Below are 22,183 nucleotides of genomic sequence, written 5' to 3'. Positions count from 1 at the left end.
GAAAGACTTGCCATACGTCAGAAAAGGCTTGAAGCCAAGCAATAACAACAAGGATTTGGAAAACAAGTATCGTATATACTCGAGTATAAGCTGACCCGAATATAAGCCAAGGCACCTAATTTTACCACCAAAAAACTGGGAAAACATTGACTCCAGTATAAGCCGAGGGTGGTAAATTTCAGAAATAAAAACAGATACCAATAAAATTACATTAACTGAGGCATCAGTAGGTTCAATGTTTTTGAATATTTACATCAAGCTCAAATTTAAGATGAGACTGTCCAACTCTGATTAAATCATTATTCTCATCTTCTTCAATGTAAATGTGTTTATGTGTCCTTTTAATAATAATAGAATAAAATAATACATGTAATAATAATAATAAATACAGGAAAATAATACATGTAATAATAGAGTGAAATAATAAATGTAATAATAATAATAATAATAATAATAATAATAATAATAATAATAATAATAGAGTAAAATAAATGTAATAGTAGCAACAATAATAGAGAAAAATAATAAATGTAATAATACCAATAATAATAGAGAAAAATAATACATGTAATAATAATAATAATTACAGGAAAATAATACATGTAATAATAAATAGAGTAAAATAATAATAATAATGCCAAAAGATAATAATAAAAGATAATAATAGTGCCAAAAGATCTCAGCCGGCATTTGGAAACAATAGACATTGACAAAATCACGATCTGTCAACTGCAAAAGGCCACCCTACTGGGATCTGGGCACATCATCCGAAAATACATCACACAGTCCTAGACACTTGTGATTTTGTGATACGAAATCCAGCATATCTATCTTGTTTGCTGTGTCTGATCTTATAATAATAATAATAATAATAATAATAATAAGATCAGAGTGAAATAATAAATGTATTATTAATAATAATAAAATAGAGTAAAATAAATGTAATAGTAACAATAATAATAGAGAAAAATAATAAATGTACCATATATTCTCGAGTATAAGCTGACCCAAATATAAGCCAACCAGGACCCTCACCCGAGTATAAACCGAGGGGGCCTTTTTTAGTCCTAAAAAAGGACTGAAAAACTAGGCTTATATTCAAGTATATACGGTATGTTATGTGTGTAGAAACCTATCTTCAGATGTAAAATGTTATGGGACATGCATTTCCACACATTTGTTTGCAGGCACGTCACCATCTCAGCCTCCCAGGAGGACAATTTTGTGTTTTGGAGGATTTGGGAATTCCAGATAAGGGATGTTGTTTAGCAACAACATGAGCAACAATAAGGCGGCGGCGTAGTAACATAGCGTACATGCCGAAATATCAAGTTGCAGTAATTTTGGGGACAGATTGAAACAGATAAGCCAACCAGTTCAGGAAGGTCCTATCTTTAGTTCACGTTGTTTCTGGGAGATTGTAATTTGTGCAGGAAGGAAGGAAGGAAGGAAGGCAAAAGTTCTTGCTCAACAGGATGCGTGTCCCTGACTTGCAATGAAGTGATGAAAGTCTCTAATGAGTCCCTTAATTAATTTGCAGGTATTTGGGAGAGAGAACCCATTAACTTAAAATTCTGAATTTCAAATGGTCGGCCAACAAGGGAACCAACTCCTTAGATGCGTTAAGAGGAAATTTCTACAAAAGTTGGTTTCCTATTGTGGGAGAGGACAACGTATGGACCTCCAGATGCTACTGCTCTGCAACTCCCATTAGCTTCAACTAGCTAATGGGGATGAACACTGGGATTTCAACCCTCAGCTTCCTATGAACTGAATGTTGGACACTTTATATGTTGTCTTTAAGGCATTATTACATTCACAACAAAGTTAATCCGATTCCAGAACTTACTGGAGGGTCTAGATCAGCCATGGACAAGCTTTGTCCCTTCAGGTGTTTTGGACTTCAACTCCCACCATTCCTAACAGCCTCAGGCCCCTTCCTTTTCCCCCTAAGCTGCGGAGAAATCTTTCTCTAAGGAAGCAAGGTCAGAGGCTGAAATGAATTCAGAGGATGAAATCCCAGGTGGAGAGGATAATGAGCCGATAGATAGGAGAGTTCATTTTCTTAAACTCCAGGCTGCTCAACAGAATCTCCGAAAGTCACAGCGCTTGTTAGAAAAGAAGCCATTATCAGGTAGTCAGGGGAAACAGTATGATTTCATGTGTATATTGGAGAGGCCGGGGGATTTTCCAGCAGTCTTGTCAACGTTAGTTATTGAGGCAACATCTCTTCCCAAGTCCTAGGCAAGCCTGCGAAGGGAATCCTAGTTCCATGTTTTCGTTCATTCATGTTGTTTTGGGTTTTTAAAACTACTCTTGTACCTTGAATCTTGTAGACTATTTCATACATTTTGACTTTGATCTTCTTACTATTTTTGCTGAACTGCTTTTTATATAATCTATATATATAAAAGAGTGATAACACCAGGGCAGCGGACAAAACAACAAAACTACAGGCCCCCCAACCTCAAAATTTGACAACACAACCCATCATCCACGGCTCTAGGTTGATACAACAAAAAGAAAAGAAAAATAAAGTCCTAATTACAGGGAGAGGAAAAATAGTTTTTATCCAATTGCTGCCAGTTACAAGGCTAAGTTCTGCCCACTTGGTCTCCTAGCAACCTACTCAGCCCAGGGGACAGACACAAGAGTTTTGAGAGACCCCTAAGGGCCATCCAGCCCAACCCTTTCTACTATGCAGCTGGACACAATCCAAGCATTCACAACACATGGACAACATATAAATACTATACAATACTACACAGGGACATAGACCTCCTCTACCCACATCAGTTTCACAGTACACAAACAACCAAATGCATACTAAACATAAAGACAACCATAGAACAGACATTCAATACCACCACTACCTCAACCATTTCTCACCAACACCACCAGAAAACGCCACAGCAACGTGTGGCCGGGCACAGCTAGTCTATGTATATAAAAGAGTGATGGCATCACGGCGACCCACAAAACAACAAAACTACAGGCCCCCCAACCTCGAAATTTGACAACACAACCCATCATCCACGCCTCTAGGTTGATACAACAAAAAGAAAAGAAAAATAAAGTCCTAATTACAGGGAGAGGAAAAATAGTTTTTATCCAATTGCTGCCAGTTACAAGGCTAAGTTCTGCCCACTTGGTCTCCTAGCAACCTACTCAGCCCAGGGGACAGACACAAGAGTTTGGAGAGACCCCTAAGGGCCATCCAGCCCAACCCTTTCTACTATGCAGCTGGACACAATCCAAGCATTCACAACACATGGACAACATATAAATACTATACAATACTACACAGGGACATAGACCTCCTCTGCCCTCATCAGTTTCACAGTACACAAACAACCAAATGCATACTAAACATAAAGACAACCATAGAACAGACATTCAATACCACCACTACCTCAACCATTTCTCACCAACACCACCAGAAAACGCCACAGCAACGTGTGGCCGGGCACAGCTAGTCTATGTATATAAAAGAGTGATGGCATCACGGCGACCCACAAAACAACAAAACTACAGGCCCCCCAACCTCGAAATTTGACAACACAACCCATCATCCACGCCTCTAGGTTGATACAACAAAAAGAAAAGAAAAATAAAGTCCTAATTAGATAGAAAGGAATAATTACTTTTATCCAATTGCTGCCAGTTAGAAGGCTAAGCTCCTCCAACTTGGTCTCCTAGCAACCTAATAAAAAATAATAAAAAACACTAAAAAATTAATACAATAAAATACTATAATAACAGAAAATAACTAAAAATAATACAAAAAAATAATAAAATATAATAAATAAAAATATAACTTACAATAAAGTTAATAAAAAATGCAAATAACGTCAAATAAAAATTACACAACAATTTTTAACCAATACCACCACCACTTTGCCACAGCAACGCGTGGCCGGGCACAGCTAGTCTTTATATATAATCTTTAACTTGGATTGGAGTGTGGTGGTGAAGTCCAGAGGCGCTTCCTGCCCTGGAGAACATACTACAAGACTTTCCATTCCTTTCTCCTCCAATTGCTTCCCCGAGGCCCGTATTTAGATTGTAAGGTCCTAGAGTACCAAATGGTTACTTCGGTCGTATAAATAAAACAAATAATAAGGATTAGTCCAATCACACCTGAGTTTCAGTCTTGAGGCAACAGAACATTGGAAGAGGAGCGTGTTTCCAAATCCATGCTTGGCTTAATTTATAACTTGCTTTTCTAAATTAAAGGGCCCTTCATATTATGTAGGACAGCCCAAGGTCGGGATGCCCTTGAGATACTGCCAGGCTGCATCCTTCGCCATCGGCCACGATGGTTAGCCACGATGGGAGATGCGGTGAAACCACTTCTGGAGAGCCACAGGTCCCTCAGCCTTGGCCTGAGGATGGAGACAATGGCACATCATCATATGTAGTTACTCCCCAAGGTCCTCACCTGCTCACAGACTCTGTGGCATTCAATGGGGAATCCTGGCCATCCTTCTCCAATCTACCTTTCTCCTGAGGCTCTCAAACTAAATGTTGGACATGTGGGAAGAACACGAAGGATGTTCTATCATGCACAGTGGACTTGCAAAAAAGCAGCAAATTATTGGAAAATAGTCCACACAACCTGTCAGCAAATTATCAAAGTCAAAATACAACTAAAACCGGAATATTTTCCGGAATATTTTTTATTAAGTAGAAGAGCAATGGGACAGAAACCAAGATATTCTATTTGTTTATTTAACTACGGTGGCGAGAATGGTATTCGCCAAACTATGGAAACAAGGAGAAATCCCAACCAAAGAGGACTGGTTAGATAAAGTACTTATATACTTGAGTATAAGCCTAGTTTTTCAGCGCCTTTTTTAAGACTAAAAAGGCCTCCCTCGGCTTATACTCGGGTGGGGGTCCTGGTTGGCTTATATTTCGGTCAGCTTATACTCGAGAATATATGGTACATTTATTCTTTTTCTCTATTATTATTGGTATTATTACATTTATTATTTTTCTCTATTATTGTTGCTACTATTACATTTATTTTACTCTATTATTATTATTATTTTATTATGACACAGCAAACAAGATAGACATGCTGGATTTCGTATCACAAAATCACAAGTCGAACACTTCCCAAGTGTCTAGGACTGTGTGATGTATTTTCGGATGATGCGTGCAGATCCCAGCAGGGTGGCCTTTTGCAGTTGGCAGATCGTTATTATTATTATTATTATTATTATTATTATTATTATTATTATTATTATCCATGATTATATTCTTATCCTTTTCTCACCCCAAGTTTTAATTAAGTGTCTCATGCGGCCCGCCCTGTTTTATATATATATATATATATATATATATATATATATATATATAGAGAGAGAGAGAGAGAGAGAGAGAGAGAGAGAGAGAGAGAGATATTTTGTGTTGCAGTGTATATGATTATTTATTGTATTGTTTAATTGTATTGTGATATGTTGTTTTATATTTTGCTATATTGTACTGTTCTGGGCATGGCCCCATGTAAGCCGCCCCGAGTCCCCATTGGGGAGATGGTGGCGGGGTATAAATAAAGTGTTATTATTATATTATTATTATTATTATTATCATTATTATTATTATTGGGATCTGCACGCATTATTCGCCGATACATCACACAGTCCTAGACACTTGGGAAGTGTCCGACGTGTGATCCAATACAACAGCCAGCAGAGTGTCTGCTGTGGACTCACCTTGTTGTGTTTCAAATAATAATAATAATAATAATAATAATAATAATAATAATAATAATACTTTATTTATACTCTGCCCTTCTCCCAGGGGACTCAGAGTGGATTGCAGTATTTACATACATAGGCAAACATTCAATGCCTTTACAATCACATGAGACACACAAATACAAACAAATATTAAATAATAATAATAAAACATTATTTATAACCCGCCTCCATCTCCCCGAGAGAAACAGTACATTTCGCTAAGCGCAGTCATCAGATAGAGCGGAGTATAAAGTATATTATTATTATTATTATTATTATTATTATTATTATTATTATTATTTTATTATGACACAGCAAACAAGATAGACATGCTGGATGTCGTTTCACAAAACCACAAGTCGAACACTTCCCAAGTGTCTAGGACTGTGTGATGTATTTTCGGATGATGCGTGCAGATCCCAGCAGGGTGGCCTTTTGCAGCTGGCAGATCGTAATTTTGTCAATGTCTATTGTTTCCAAATGCCGGCTGAGATCTTTTGCCCATCACCACCGGGACCACCTACACTGGTTTCTGCCAGAGTCTTTGAAGTTGTTATTATTATTATATACGGTAACTGAAATTATGGACATGGATAGGTTAACATATTTACTAGAAAAAAAATACAGGAAGATTTATAAAAATGACCGACTGGAAACCTTTTATAGACTATATGCAAAGGTAAAGATTAACAAAGGAAATAAGTTAGGGATAAGCAGAAAGGAAGGAAAAGAAAAGAAAGTCCTAGACTGAAGGATATAGAAGGGGAAAGAAGGAATAGACGAAAATAGTATAAAAAATGGATTCGAAGAACTTTTAATGGACTGCAAAGACAAAGAATGGAAGTACAATTCCCCTCCCCCATTTTCCCTGGATCATTCCTCCCCCCAGTATTTATTAGGTGGTTATTATTATTATTATTATTATTATTATTATTATTATTATTATTATTATTATATTTTCCTACCTCTCTCCCCATCACACACTATCCTCCCCTTTTTCCTTGGATTTTATCTATCACTGTTAAACTTCAATAAAAAAATTATTTATAAAAAAAATTTTTTTTAAAGGAATGGTGGGAGTTGAAGTCCAAAACACCTGGATCAAGAACCCTTTCCAAAGCTATTTTTTTCCTGAGAGAAACACATATCACATATTCAGTATTAGCACAAACCTCCACGTGACATGCAATTTTAGCACAAATTGCCAAACACAGCCCTGTGGCCTGCCCATCTTCAGCATACGGAATTACAGTCTAAACGTAATAATTGAACACATGAGAAAAATGATAATTGCACCGAGAAAGAGCCAGGGTTTCTGTCCAGGTTATTATCTGGCTGTGGAGGATCTGATCCTATCTTCTCCCAGCATTCAGGCTATGAGTGCTTTCCATTGTGGGACCCATACAACTGCACGCTTTTTAGTTTGCAGATAAGGCGAAAGAACTTGTAAAACTACAACTCCGGGCCGGGCTGTGGCAGTGGGCCGGGTTGTGGCGCAGCTGGTTAGTAGCCAGCTGCAATAAATCACTACTGACCGAGAGGTCATGAGATCAAAGCCCAGGTCAGATTGAGCTCCCAACCACTAATAGCCTAGCTTGCTGTTGACCTAAGCAGCCCGAAAGATAGTTGCATCTGTCAAGTAGAATATTTAGGGACTGCTTTCTGTGGAGAGGCTAATTTATCTAATTTACAACATCATAAAACTGCCAGCAGCTTGCGGAAAGGAATGAGGAAGTACTACCATCAAAAAGGACCCGGTGTCACAAGTGGACGGTGAAGCAGCAGCTCCCCCTGTGGCTGGAACCGAGCATACCCTCATGAAGCTGGAAGCTGGAAAATGTTAAATTGCCTCTGTGTCTGTCTATATGTCATATGTCTCATGGCATTAAATGTTTGCCATGTATATGTGCATCGTGATCCGCCCTCAGTCCCCTTTGAGGTGAGAAAGAAGGGTGGAATACAAATACAGTAGAGTCTTACTTATCCAACATCCGCTTATCCAACATTCTGGATTATCCAATGCAGTTTGCCTCCCGCCCCGATCCACAGCTGTTTCTCTAGGCAGCAAGGATTGAACTCTTTATGGATTTAATTTCTGACCAAGTTGCTACTGTAAGTTCATTTTATGCAATACTATCTTTATTTGTAGTCAATTTGTTAGTAGCCACCATTTTTGCAGTCAATGTTTTCAATATATTGCCATGTCTTTGGTGCTAAATTCATAAATGATAAATACACACAAATGTCTATACTAGACAATGTCGAAGAGATAAGCAAACACTATAAAGGTTCAAAACATAAAAAGAGATATGTATATTAGAGCATCTTGCAAAGGCCACAGAAATAGTCAGGCCTCTCTGAGTATAGAGCTATCTTCTTTCTATGTCAAAAAGATAAGCGAATACTATAAAGTTTCAAAACATAAGTTGCACTATGTAATTTAGAGCATCATATACATACAATATTATCTGAGAGTTAACAACAATAATGAAAATAATAAGTACAGTCAACTGTTATAATCCACAGTAGTATCTTCCAGACTGTAATGTTTAAAGGAAACTGTAATTATCAAGGCTTAAATGTGGACTAAAGTCAAAACATATCAAGTAGTCTCCACTATTTAACATCAATTGGATTTGGCAACCAAAATACAGTAGAGTCTCACTAATCCAAGCCTCGCTTATCCAAGCCTCTGGATAATCCAAGCCATTTTTGTAGTCAATGTTTTCAATATATTGTGATATTTTGGTGCTAAATTCGTAAATACAGTAATTACAGCATAACATTACTGCGTATTTCACTACCTTTTCTGTCAAATTTGTTGTATAACATGAAATTTTGGTGCTTAATTTATAAAATCATAACCTAATTTGATGTTTAATAGGCTTTTCCTTAATCCCTCCTTATTATCCAAGTTATTTGCTTATCCAAGCTTCTGCCTGCCCGTTTAGCTTGGATAAATGAGACTCTACTGTAATATAAACACATTCAACCTTTGCAAAATAATATTGGTTAATATATCTTTTAAGACTTCATAGGTATTGAAAAGCTTATTCCAGAAAAAACCTTGACCAAAAGTTCTTTTGATTCTTTGAGATCCTGTGTTGATGACAGGATTATCCAACATTTTTGCTTATTCAACGTTCGGCCGGCCTATTTATGTTGGATAAGTGAGACTCTACTGTACCGTAAATAAGTAAACTCCTAGGATTCTATAAAACTGAGCCATAGAGGTCAAACTAGTGCCAAACTGCAATAATTCTACAGTGTAGATACACCGACACAGTTCTGGAAGTCTTGGTTCCCACCGTTCCATCCATTAAGGCATCCCATTGATGCAAAGAGGTCTTAACAACAGCTGTGTGTGCAAAACAGAGACCTTCCATGTGCTTGGAAAGGTAAGCTTGTCTGTCTACATCACTGTTAAATGTTCAGGAGTCCTGTCTTCTTTGGCATCGGGCCAGGCAAAGGTTTGCCAAGGGAGGCAAGGAAGCCGGTCCTATTTGTTGGGAAGGCGTCTTCACGCCAACCCTTTCTGCTCCAGGAACTTTATCAAAAAATTTCCTTGAATTTTTCACACAGTGACCCTACGTAACAGGGCATGGTTCCCCCCAAGTTTCAGAGAGATTCGCACATCCACTGATTTTTTGGGGATTTTTTTAAAAAAATATGAAATATATTTTTATTTTTTAAAAACTACAAAGCCCATCTCCTTGAATTTTTCACACAGCGACCCCACGTAACAGCACATTGTTCCCCCCAAGTTTCAGAGAGATTCGCACATCCACTGATTTTTTGGGGATTTTTTTTTAAAAAATATGAAATATATTTTTATTTTTAAAAAACTACAAAGCCCATCTCCTTGAATTTTTCACACAGCGACCCCACGTAACAGCACATTGTTCCCCCCAAGTTTCAGAGAGATTCGCACATCCACTGATTTTTTGGGGGAATTTAAAAAGTTTTTTTCAAAAATATTTTTTAATTTTTTAATGAAATATATTTTTTATTAAAAAAAAACTACAATGCCCATCTCCTTGAATTTTTCACACAGTGACCCCACTTAACAGGGCATTGTTCCCTCCAAGTTTCAGAGAGATTCGCATATCCACTGATTTTTGGGGAATTTTTAAATGTTTTTATGAAATATATTTTTATTTTAAAAAACCACAAAGCCCATCTCCTTGAATTTTTCACACAGTGACCCCACCTAACAGGGCATTGTTCCCCCCAAGTTTCAGAGAGATTCGCACATCCAATGATTTTTTGGGAATTTTTAAAGTTTTTTTGAAAAATATTTTTATAAAAAAAACTACAAAGCTCATCTCCTTGAATTTTTCACACTGTGACCCCACTTAACAGGGCATTGTTCCCTCAAGTTTCAGAGAGATTCGCACATCCACTGATTTTTTGGGAATTAAAAAAAATTATGAAATATATTTTTATAAAAAAAACAAACTACAAAGCCCATTTCCTTGAACTTTTTACGCAATGACCCCACATAACAGGGCATTGTTCCCCCCAAGTTTCAGAGAGATTTGCACATCCATTGATTTTTTTGGGAATTTTTAAAGTTTTTTTTTCAAAAAAATGTATTAAAAAAACTACAAAGCCCACATTGACCAGCGCTTTTCCACACTTTGACTGACATTGCTCTAAGCCACTTTGTAGTATTTTATTCTTAACTTGATGTAGCTTCCTACACACTGCAGTAGGATGAACCTAAAAGGAGTTCTGAATCATTGGTATCTAGAAGCCCCATCTCCTCGTTTCAAATTTTATGGCTGCCTTGCCTATCCTATCTCACCCGCAATTGGTAGTCTAGGCTCTGAAGACTAGAGGCTAGCAATTCTTGGGCTCTTGAATTGGGCTGGGAGGTGGTGAAGAACAGAAAAGCATTGCCTGAGCTTTGATATTTGCCCATAAAATGCCAATTCTGGGCCAGCCAACGATGCAGTTGGGTCAACAGACTTCCAATCGGTCTCAAATCTTTTTAATTTTACTTCTAATATGATGGTTGGGGGGTCACCACAACATGAAGAACTGTATTAAGGGGTCACGGCATTAGGAAGGTTGAGAACCACTAGTCTAGACCAACGGTTCCCAACTTTTGGTCCTTCACGTGTTTTGGACTTCATCTCCCAGAATTATAATAATATAATTTATGGTATATACATATAATGTTGATAATATTGCCACCATTATCTATCTATCTATATAAAAGAGTGATGGTATCACGGCGACCCACAAAACAACAAAATTACAGGCCCCCCAGCCTCGAAATTTGACAACACAACCCATCATCCACGCCTCTAGGTTGATACAACAAAAAGAAAAGAAAAATAAAGTCCTAATTAGAGAGAGAGGAATAATTGCTTTTATCCAATTGCTGCCAGTTAGAAGGCTAAGCTCCTCCAACTTGGTCTCCTAGCAACCCAATAAAAAATAATAAAAAACACTAAAAAAATACAATAAAATACTATAATAACAGAAAATAACTAAAAATAATACAAGAAAATAATAAAATATAATAAATAAAAATATAACTTACAATAAAATTAATTTAAAAAATGCAAATAAAGTCAAATAAAAATTACACAACAATTTTTTAAACAATACTACCACCACTTTGCCACAGCAACGCGTGGCCGGGCACAGCTAGTATATTATAATGTGTTATGATATAATAAGATGATAAGCCAAAACAGCCGTAGGTACCCGTAGGTAGCAAAGAAAGAATTTATATCTCGTCTTATCTAAAATTGACCAATGGCTGAGGGTCTTCCTCACCTTCCATACCTACTTGGCATAAGTGATACCAATGGCCTAACTTGTTTATTTCAAACTAACTTTTGGTCTTGGAACATTCTGGAGAAAGGCACCAGCTCCCAGGAAGGGAGAGGTATATGCAGAGGCAAAGCTACATAGGCAAAAGTTTACTATTTTCCTGGCTTATGGTCCCTACAGGATAACAACACTACTATTCCATGGCTAGTGAATAGAAACTGCTTGGTAGTCCCATGTCATTGACTCTCTCTCAGCCTCGGAGCAAGGCAATGCCAAACCCTACTGAACGTGTCTTTCCAAGAGAACCTCGTGACAGGTTAACCTCAATGTTGCAACAACCTGAAGGCACACAAGGATATTGTGAATTCTCAGCTAGAGCGTGCTCCACCAAACTACATATCCCGGTATTCCATAGGCTGGAATAACAGCAGTGAATGTGATATGATAATGCTGCAATTCTGTCGTTGGTGAAAGTGAGCAGGATCTGGGAAAGCAGTAAAAATAGGAGAGGAAACTGCTGACAGGTGAAGAATAGGGCTGCACGATAATTGCATGTGGTGATAGCACCCTTAGTCTCCCTTCCCCTCCAGACATTGAAACCAAGGGCTGGTTTGACTGGGGTTTACTGGAACCGTAGCCGAACACATGTTATGAGTATGGATCCGGGCTAGCCTAAAGCTTTTGCTGCCCGAGGAGGAGGACAAGGTGGCACCCAAAGAGAAAATCTTAATTAAAAACAATCTCCTGCCGGGCCTCCAGTCAGCGAAGGAGATGGATCGGGGGAAAGAGCCGGTGGGTGCGCACTCCCATGCGCCACTATCTGCCACACTGTTCAGCCTGGTGGCCACGAGCCATGTCGGTTCAGACTTTTGGAGCCTCCCCATTCATTGCCTTCGATCTTTGGAGAGAGTGAACTAGAAGATGCTCAGGCAACATTCTTCTGCAGTTAGCAATTAGCAGAGGCAAGGCATGCTCCGAGAAAGTTGCCTCCTTCTTGGTTTTCTCATGAGGCGCCACATAGATGCTGCTCCGGAGTCCCTGAATTCCACAGATTCAGATTTGCAAAACAGCACTTCATCCAATACTTCTGCAGCCTTGGCAGGTGTTCCCAGAGCCTGACGAAATCGTGCCCCACAAATTACCTGCATCTCATTTCTGACGTCTATTTCTGTGCCAGCTGAGTTGTAGAACTTTACTTGGCCGTGAGACATTGAGAAAATAGTGGTGTGTGTTTGTATGGAATCGCGTTTCATTTTGTTTCGTTTGGTTCATTTTGTATTGAAGGGACCATAAGCCAGAAAGTAGTAGACTTTTGCATATATAGCTTTGCCTCTGCATATATTATATTAGCTTTATATTATTATTATTATTATTATTATTATTATTATTATTATTATTATTATTATCAGAAATTCCTCAAAGCACAGCAGACAAAAAACCAGTACAAGAAAACCGCACTACAAACTAGAGCTGACAGCTGGCACAACAAAACATTGCATGGAAAGTTCCTTGACAAAATTGAAGGAAAAGCTGATAAGGAGAAGACCTGGCTCTGGCTCACGAATGGGACCCTGAAGAAGGAGACAGAAGGCCTGATCCTTGCAGCCTAAGAACAAGCCATCAGGACAAAGGCAATCAAGGCCAAGATTGAAAAATCAGCTGATGACCCAAAATGCAGACTGTGCAAGGAAACCGACGAAACCATGGATCATATCCTCAGCTGCTGTAAGAAAATCGCACAGACAGACTACAAACAGAGGCACAACTCTGTGGCCCAAATGATTCATTGGAACTTATGCCTCAAGTCCCACCTCCAAGCAGCAAAGAACTGGTGGGATCACAAACCTGCAAAAGTATTGGAAAATGAGCACACAAAGATACTGTGGGACTTCCAAATCCAGACTGACAAAGTTTTGGAACACAACACACCAGACATCACAGTTGTGGAAAAGAAAAAGGTTTGGATCATTGATGTCGCCATCCCAGGTGACAGTCGCATTGAAAAACTCAGCCGCTCTCAGGACCTCAAGACTGAACTTCAAAGACTCTGGCAGAAACCAGTGCAGGTGGTCCCGGTGGTGATGGGCACACTGGGTGCGGTGCCAAAAGATCTCAGCCGGCATTTGGAACAATAGACATTGACAAAATTATGATCTGCCAACTGCAAAAGGCCACCCGACTGGGATCTGCGCGCATCATCCGAAAATACATCACACAGTCCTAGACATTTGGGAAGTGTTCGACTTGTGATTTAGTGATATGAAATCCAGCATATCGATCTTGTTTGCTGTGTCATACAATAATAATAGTAATAATGATAATAATGAGGGTTGGAAGAGACCGCTTGGGCCATTTAGTCCAACCCCCTTCTGCCTTTGTGCTGTGGGGGCCGGATAAATGGCTTTGATGGGCCACATGTGGCCCGCGGGCTGTAGTTTGGGGACCCCTACTCTAGGTCCTCCAACGTGACACCGTGGTCAACTTCCTGCAGAAGATGGCCATAGAGTCATCATAGAGGACCATAGTGATCCATACATGGGGCAGGATGGGTCTTCCAGATGTTGTTGGACTACATTTCCCATGATCGCTCCCTTTTTGCATATCCCGGCCACCCCTGCTGAGTGTTGCCATCACCTGGAGTTGCCCATCCCTATAAGTATAGACTCGTATAAAATTAATGTGCATGTTATGAACATCTCATTGAGAAATGTCGTTCTAAGTTCCTCCAGGAAGCATGTTGGCTCTAAATTCAACTTTCGAGAAGATATTTTTGGTCTGAAAGCCACTTCTCTGAAGAACTGTCCAATTCCCACTCAGTTTAAAGAAACAAACACCAATAGAAGCATCTGGGAAGGTCTCCGTTCCCCTAAAATAACACCTACCCTGAAAATAAGACCTATCATGGGGTTGTTTTGTGTGTTTCCAAGCCGCATGGCCATGTTCCAGAAGCATTCTCTCCTGACGTTTCACCCACATCTATGGCAGGCATCCTCAGTGAGGTAGATGTGGATGAAACGTCAGGAGAGAATGCTTCTGGAACATAGCCATACAGCCCGGAAAACACACAACAACCCTGTGATTCCGGCCATGAAAGCCTTCCTTTGACAACACAGACCTATCACGATTTTTCAGCATTTCTGAGGACACTTGAAATATAAGCCGTATTTCCAGAAATAAGCCCTAGATATAGTTCATTTAAAAAGTCAATTTGGAAAAATAAGACTGCCCCTGAAAAAAAGCCCTAATGCATATTTTGGTGCAAAAATTAATATAAGACCATGACTTATTTTGGGGGAAACAAGGTAGCACATACTGAGCAGATGATACATAGCTCACCTGGTCGCATTGATTTAAATGACAGCACTCATTGTCACATTTTCCTCTGCATATTTGTATTAGCGTGATGGTCATATGCAAATCTGTCGCTTAATTTGTCCTCACTTTTTGGTGACCCATTTCCCTTTTTTAGGGGTGATGCAAGAAAACAAACAGTCATGGAAATATAGCCACTGATGCAAAATGAACTTTAAAAATTAAATATGCCCTTTATTTGAGGACCCGCTTATTGAGATGCTTTTCACCAGCGATTACATTACATGCCCTTTTTTATTTAACTGTGTTGATCGGGCTTGTCCCCATGCGAGCTGCCCCGAGTCCCTTCGGGGATGCAAAAATAAAGTTATTATTATTATTATTATTATTATTATTATTTTCTTGAGAAACTGCAAGTCGCTTCTGGTGTGAGAGAATTGGCTGTCTGTAAGGACGTTGCCCAGGATGTTTTGATATTTTTACCATCCCATCCTTGTGGGAGGCTTCTCTTATGTACCCGCATGGAGAGCTGGGGCTGACAGAGGGAGCTCATCCGCACTCTCCCCGGGTTGGATTCAAACCGGCAAACTTCAAGTCAGCAACCCAACCTTCAAGTCACTGGCTTTAACCCACTATGCCACCGGGGCCTCCTCATTTTTTAGTATTATTGTTATTATTAGCCTCACCTCTGAGGGACTAATTGTATTAGATGTGTTAGACTACCCAGCAAGGTCTGTTCCCCCCATGAATTCACCAATTACATTTCTCATCACGTTGAATGCATTTGTTTCATCTGCAGTTGCTCAACTACCAAAGACTTTGGTACCAATGTCATTCCAGCCTTCAATCAGAAATTAAATCCCACACGCAAGGAATATGAAAGATCATCTGTGAAAAGGATGAGTCTAGCAAAAAAAAAAAAGGTTCTCTTTTTTTTGGATCTCGACTCTTAGAATCCTACATAACAATAATATTTTTTAATATTAGTCTGTATTTAGTTATATGGCTTTTTTTCGTGTCAGGAGCAACCAGAGTTGCTTCTGGAGTGAGAGAATTGGCCGCCTGCAAGGACGTTGCCCAGGGGACGTTTTGATGTTTTGATGTTTTTACCATCCTTGTGGGAGGCTTCTCTCATGTCCCCGCATGGAGCTGGAGCTGACAGAGGGAGCTCATCCGCACTCTCCCCAGGTGGGATTCGAATCTGGCAGCCTTCAGGTCAGCAACCCAACCTTCAAGTCACAAGGCTTTTGTCCCCTTGACCACTAGAGGCTCCAGTTATATGGCTTATATGAATACAGAGACTCCCAGTTACAGCCCATCAAATTGGGTTCATCATGGTTCCTTCAAGCCCTGAACGTTGGATCAAGTGTAGACAGATCGAAGAACCCATAACAGTCACCTCTCCAGCCCTTTTCTAAATATCTGTTCCTCTAAAATTAAAATGTCTCTAAAATATCTCAACAGCTAACATGCAGAATTCCCACTTGAGCTCTTGTGAGAAATTATGGGCATCAAGGAGACTTGTGACAGCGAAAGAGCAACTACGGAGACTCCGATTCCCATTTGTTTTCACCACAACGTGCCTCTCAAGCCGTTCTCAGCAACCCCTGGCTGGCCAAGGTGGCACACCTGTCGTGGCACACCTGTCGTGGTGCCAGGCTCCCCAGACCTGTTTCCACGTACCTGTTGGCCGGGGATTCCGATGCGAGGATCTCGGTCCCTTTGGCTAGAAGTCCATCCCGGGGCGGGAGCTGCTCCTCGGCTGGGCCCGGGCCCTGTCCCCCCGCTCGCCTGGCCTGGGAGCCCCCCTGCAGAGGTGCTTCTTCCGCGGCTGCCGGGTTCGCACTGTCGCAGGTGAGTGCCTGCCCGCACACCTCACAGGTTCCCACCCCGTGGAGCCCTGTGCAGTTTTGGAATTCCTTTCGTGCTGACAGTGGCGGAGCCGGTCGGGCCAGTTCGGCGTGACGTTGCTGCTCCTCCGTTTCCTGGGGCTCAGCAAACCCTGGAGAAAGGGCTCCCTCCCCACACGCGTGGCCACCGCTGGATGTGGCTTCTGCCATCTCATTCTCCTTGGCCAATGTGATCCTTATCTCATAGCGGATCCTTGGGCCCATCTTGGTCTGGAGAGCCTCTCTTCTTTGACTTGCTGTGGGTTTGTCCACCTCAGAGAGAGACTCTCCAAGACCGCTGCTGAAGCTCAAGCTCTCCGGTTCTACACCGATGTGAGAAGGTCCTGAGGATGAATGCCCACTGAAGGCACTTCCAACACACTCCGAACACGACAACACGGCCTTGTTGGCTTCTTCCCAGACTGATGGAAGCTTGAGGACTTCTCCTTTCATGTCAGGAGCCAGAGAAGAATCAGTGAAGGAGAAAGAACCTTCCCAAGAGATGCCATCTCCCCAGCAGAGCAAGGAGTCAAAGGAGGTGGACGGGACCGGGCTGGTCCCCACGGAATCCATTTCACCGGCTCTCTGTGTCCCAGTGTCACTCACAACAAGGCCAGAGTCAGACCTGTCCCTCATGTCTACATCGCTCCCAACGGCTGGTCTTTGGAGACGTCCCAGCGGCCAAGGCCCGCTTGCCAAGTTCCCGGGGATTTGGAGACGGTTGTTTCTTTGCTTGCGCCAAGAGAAGCCCCCAAACTTGCGCAGAAAGCCATTCCGCCAGAGATCGGGCTCCGAGTAGCTGAGAGCATGAGCCTGTGGGGTGAAATGGGGAGCTGTGAGAAAACTGGGAATATCATGAGAAAGACATGCATGGAGACCCATTTGACTATGCTAACCAAAAGGCTGGCCTGTTCATGAGAACTCCCTTGTTACATTTCAACTAACAACAACAACACATCACACAGTCCTAAACAGTTGGGAAGTGTTTGACTTGCGATTTTGTAATACGAAATCCAGCATGTAGATCTCATTTGCTGTGTCATACTATGTCTTTGTGACAATAATAATAATAACCAACTTGTGATTTTGTGATACGAAATCCAGCATATCTATCTTGTTTACTGTATCATAAAATAATAATAATACCAACAATGTGGCCCAAATGATTCACTGGAACTTATGCCTCAAAATCCAGCATGTCTATCTTGTTTGCTGTGTCATACTATGTCTTTGTGTCAATAAAATAATAATAATAATAATAATAATAATAATAATAATAATAATAATATCCTCAGCTGCTGTAAGAAAATTGCACAGACAGACTACAAACAGAGGCACAACTATGTGGCCCAAATGATTCACTGGAACTTATGCCTCAAGTACCACCTCCCAGCAGCAAAGAACTGGTGGGATCACAAACCTGCAAAAGTATTGGAAAATGAGCACGCAAAGATACTGTGGGACTTCCGAATCCAGACTGACAAAGTTCTGGAACACAACACACCAGACATCACAGTTGCGGAAAAGAAAAAGGTTTGGATCATTGATGTTGCCATCCCAGGTGACAGTCGCATAGATGAAAAACAACAGGAAAAACTCAGCCGCTATCAGGACCTCAAGATTGAACTGCAAAGACTCTGGCAGAAACCAGTACAGGTGGTCCCGGTGGTGATGGGCACACTGGGTGCTGTGCCAAAAGATCTCAGCCGGCATTTGGAAACAATAGACATTGACAAAATTACGATCTGCCAACTGCAAAAGGCCACCCGACTGGGATCTGCGCGCATCATCCGAAAATACATCACACAGTCCTAGACACTTGGGAGGTGTTCGACTTGTGATTTTGTGAAACGAAATACAGCATGTCTATCTTGTTTGCTGTGTCATAATAAAATAATAACAATAATAATACATCACAGAGTCCTGGCAATGTCCAGGTGGCAATGGAGAGAAAATGGAAAAGAGCAATTGGAAGAACCCTGAGTAGCATGTAGCACTCCCATGGATACCAATGGACATATGGTCAGCTGCACGAACAGGCACGAGTCTAGTTGTGTAAGGGCGTGTAAGGACTCCTTCCAGGTGTCTCTAAGGGGGGAAAGCTGGGCTTTTAAGTTTTTAAGACTCCTGTTAAGCAAACAACGGTGGCCCAGGTCAGAAAGAAGGCCAGTAAAAGCTTTAACAAGCTATTTGTTGTGGATTTATTTGGTAGACTCAAAGCAACAAATGTGTAAAGAATCTGGTTCAACCTCTGCACGAGTGCACGGTCCAGCTCTGCCCTCCGTGTGCAACGCATGTGAGGCGGTGGATGGCCCGAGAGCATGTTACTCAGCGTGTGGAATTCCTTTCTGCGTGACAAACCCAACATCTGGAGTGACAGCCTTGCAGCTGGAGCACAATGCCACAGGGCAAGCCCCAAACACATTGGAAATAAATCAGTGCTTTTTACAACCCTGTTTATTCCTACAGTTTTCTGGAGCCAACTCAAGTACTTTCATCTTTAAAGTAGTGCTTCTCAAAGATGTTTGTAAACCTGTGCCCACCCTCCTTTGATAAATGCAGTTTAATTCCTTGACTTTGTCCATATGCTTTTTGGGCAGTTTTGTCTGAGAACAAAACTCCTACTGAAGACAACTATCACATGGGGCAAAGGGGCCCACCCTGGACAAACATCCCTCGACATTCAGGGACTAAACAATTGTGTGTATTATTACCATGTTTCCCCGAAAATAAGACAGTGTCTTATATTAATTTTTGCTCCCAAAGATGTGCTAGGTCTTATTTTCAGGGGATGTCTTATTTTTCCATGAAGAAGAATTCACATTTATTGTTGAACAAAAAAAATGAACATTTATTTTATACTGTATAGTAGTTTTCATCACAAACCAGACAAACTGTGAATCCTATCAAGAATTTCTTGTTACTACCATTATTTCCATGTACACCAATCTATGGGACATACATTTACCCATCCCGCATGCTCTGGCGTTCTGTTTGGCGGGCATGCTTCCAAACAAAAACTTTGCTAGGTCTTATTTTTGGGGGAAGCCTTATATTTAGCAATTGAGCAACACCTCTATTAGGTCTTATTTTCGGAGAAACAGGGTATCTGATCATCTGCAGTCAGAAGGAGGAAGACATTGTGACCTTGACATGCATGTTTCCCTGGGCTGTTGTGCGGAGGAGTTTTGCCTGCTTGTAGTGACACTAATGTGACATGTGGATGCAGTGCGACTTCCATGCTGGTTTATGTAACCCCACGTCCCCCGACATACTGGGCGGTGGGCGGCTTCTCTTTCTGCAGCCGCTGAGCCCTGCCGAACGAACGAACGAAGGAACGAACGCAAGCCCTGCCTTTCCTCGGGGCGCAGCTCCCGTGGCTGCAGAACAACAAGGCTGCTCCACCCAAGAGAGCTGCTGAGGAAGCAGGAAAGCGTGAGATAATGAGCAGCCAAGCCGGCACATTCCTTCCACACACCCCTGCGCACAGATTGCAGCTGCCTCCCAAACCAGCCTCCACCTCCATCTGGACCAAGCAAGCGGCCGATGGAACCAGGGTTGACTCACTCCTAAGGTTTACAGTATCAACATGAGAAGTCACTCTCATGCAGAGCTTGGAAATGTTGGTTTTGGGGATCTCTCTCTCCACAAACTCCAACTGTCATGAGTTCCACTCAACGGCGGACTGGCCAAGGTGTCAGCTCACCCAATGTTTGCATTACAGCAGTGGTTCCCAACCTTTTTTTGACCAGGGGCCACGTTGACCAGATCCACTTTGACCAGGGGCCACGTTGACCAGATCCACTTTGACCAGGGACCACGTTGACCAGATCCACTTTGACCAGGGACCACTTGACCACAGACCACTTTGACCAGGGATCGCTTTGAACAGGAACCACTTTGGTCTATGTACAAATAAAACATGTCCAAATAGCATATACCCTGTTTCCCCTAAAATAAGACATCCCCAGAAAATAAGACCTAGTAGAGGTTTTGCTGAATTGCTAAATATAAGGCCTCCCCCGAAAGTAAGACCTAGCAAAGTTTTTGTTTGGAAGCATGCCCAACGAACAGAACACCAGAGCATCCAGGATTGGTAAATGTACGTACCATAGAGTGTTGTACATGTATTAAGTATTTTTATTGTACTGTTTTAAATGTATTTATTGGATTATTTTAAATTGATTGTTTTAATTGCTATGTTTTATTTTTGTACTGTATACCGGCATTGGATTTGCCAGATTGTGAGCAAATTGTGAGCGTCCTGAGTCCCTTCAGGTGAGAAGGGCGGCATAGAAATGATGGAAATAAATAAATAAATAAATACATACATGGAAATAATGGAAGTAACAAGAAATTCTTGATAGGATTCACAGTTTGTCTGGTTATGCTGGTTTATGATGACAACTACTGTATAGTATATAATAAATGTTCCTTTTTTGTTCAACAATAAATGTGAATTCTTTTTCATGGAAAAATAAGACATCCCCTGAAGAAAAAAAAAAAAGACCTAGCACATCTTAGCACAGACCTAGCACCATCGCTGTGGTTTTTATTTTTATGTCTTTCTCACCCCGAGTTTTAACTTAATGTTCATGTGGTCTGCCCTTGTTTCCATTGTCTCCTTGTTTTATTTTGTAATGGATATTATTTATTGTATTGCTTATTGTATTGTGATGTGCTGTTCTTTTATATGCTGTTTACATTGTATTGTTTTGGGCTTGGCCCAATGTAAGCCGCCCCGAGTCCCCGTTGGGGAGATGGTGGCGGGGTATAAATAAAGTTTTATTATTATTATTATTATTATTATTATTATTATTATTATTATTATTATCATCTTTGGGAGCAAAAAATCATATAAGACACTGTCTTGTTTTCGGGGAAACACGGTAGTATTATTAAAGTTCCCCATACAAAGCTCAGTTTGGCAGGACCAGACAAAATGAAAAGGAGCAACAGCTCTAACACAAAAGTTATCCAAGTCTGATATTGGTTCCAATGTATATAGGCTTCAGGGATACATAGTCAATGAAAATATCTTCCAAACAAAGTAACAGACGGTTGGTCATGTTGTTGTATACTGGAATGAAGAAAATAATGATGGAGCACCGCTCTCAAGAAAGTCTTCGTAAGTAAAGTCCAAATAAAGTCCCAAGTCTACAGGGGTTCCCGGGTATTTTTGTACCATGTTTCGGGGAGAAAATCCCCTTCTTCAGGAGTTTGTATACTCAGCAACAATGAACTTATATACAGTGCCTAATTGCTTACAAGGAGTGACTCTACTTAGAATCATAGAATCATAGAATCATAGAATAGTAGAGTTGGAAGAGACCACATGGGCCATCTAGTCCAACCCCCTGCTAAGAAGCAGGAAATCGCATTCAAAGCACCCCCGACAGATGGCCATCCAGCCTCTGCTTAAAAGCCTCCAAAGAAGGAGCCTCCACC

At 40.8% G+C, this 22,183-nt stretch overlaps 1 protein-coding gene across 1 annotated transcript in view; it reads right to left on the bottom strand.

Moving 5' to 3' along the window:
- crybg2 (crystallin beta-gamma domain containing 2) overlaps positions 1-17,550 on the bottom strand; it is a 50,983-nt gene extending 33,433 nt beyond the window's left edge. Inside the window, exon 1 of the mRNA XM_062962744.1 lies at positions 16,530-17,550. Coding sequence (XP_062818814.1) covers positions 16,530-17,371 — 842 coding nt within the window. The 5' untranslated portion in view covers positions 17,372-17,550. The remainder of the gene's footprint in view (positions 1-16,529) is intronic.
- Positions 17,551-22,183: the final 4,633 nt, after the last annotated feature.

This window comes from Anolis carolinensis, unplaced genomic scaffold (assembly GCF_035594765.1).
Source record: "Anolis carolinensis isolate JA03-04 unplaced genomic scaffold, rAnoCar3.1.pri scaffold_10, whole genome shotgun sequence".
NCBI lineage: Eukaryota > Metazoa > Chordata > Lepidosauria > Squamata > Dactyloidae > Anolis > Anolis carolinensis.
Note: the sequence above shows the minus strand (reverse complement) of the source record. Positions and strands in the feature narration are given on the sequence as shown.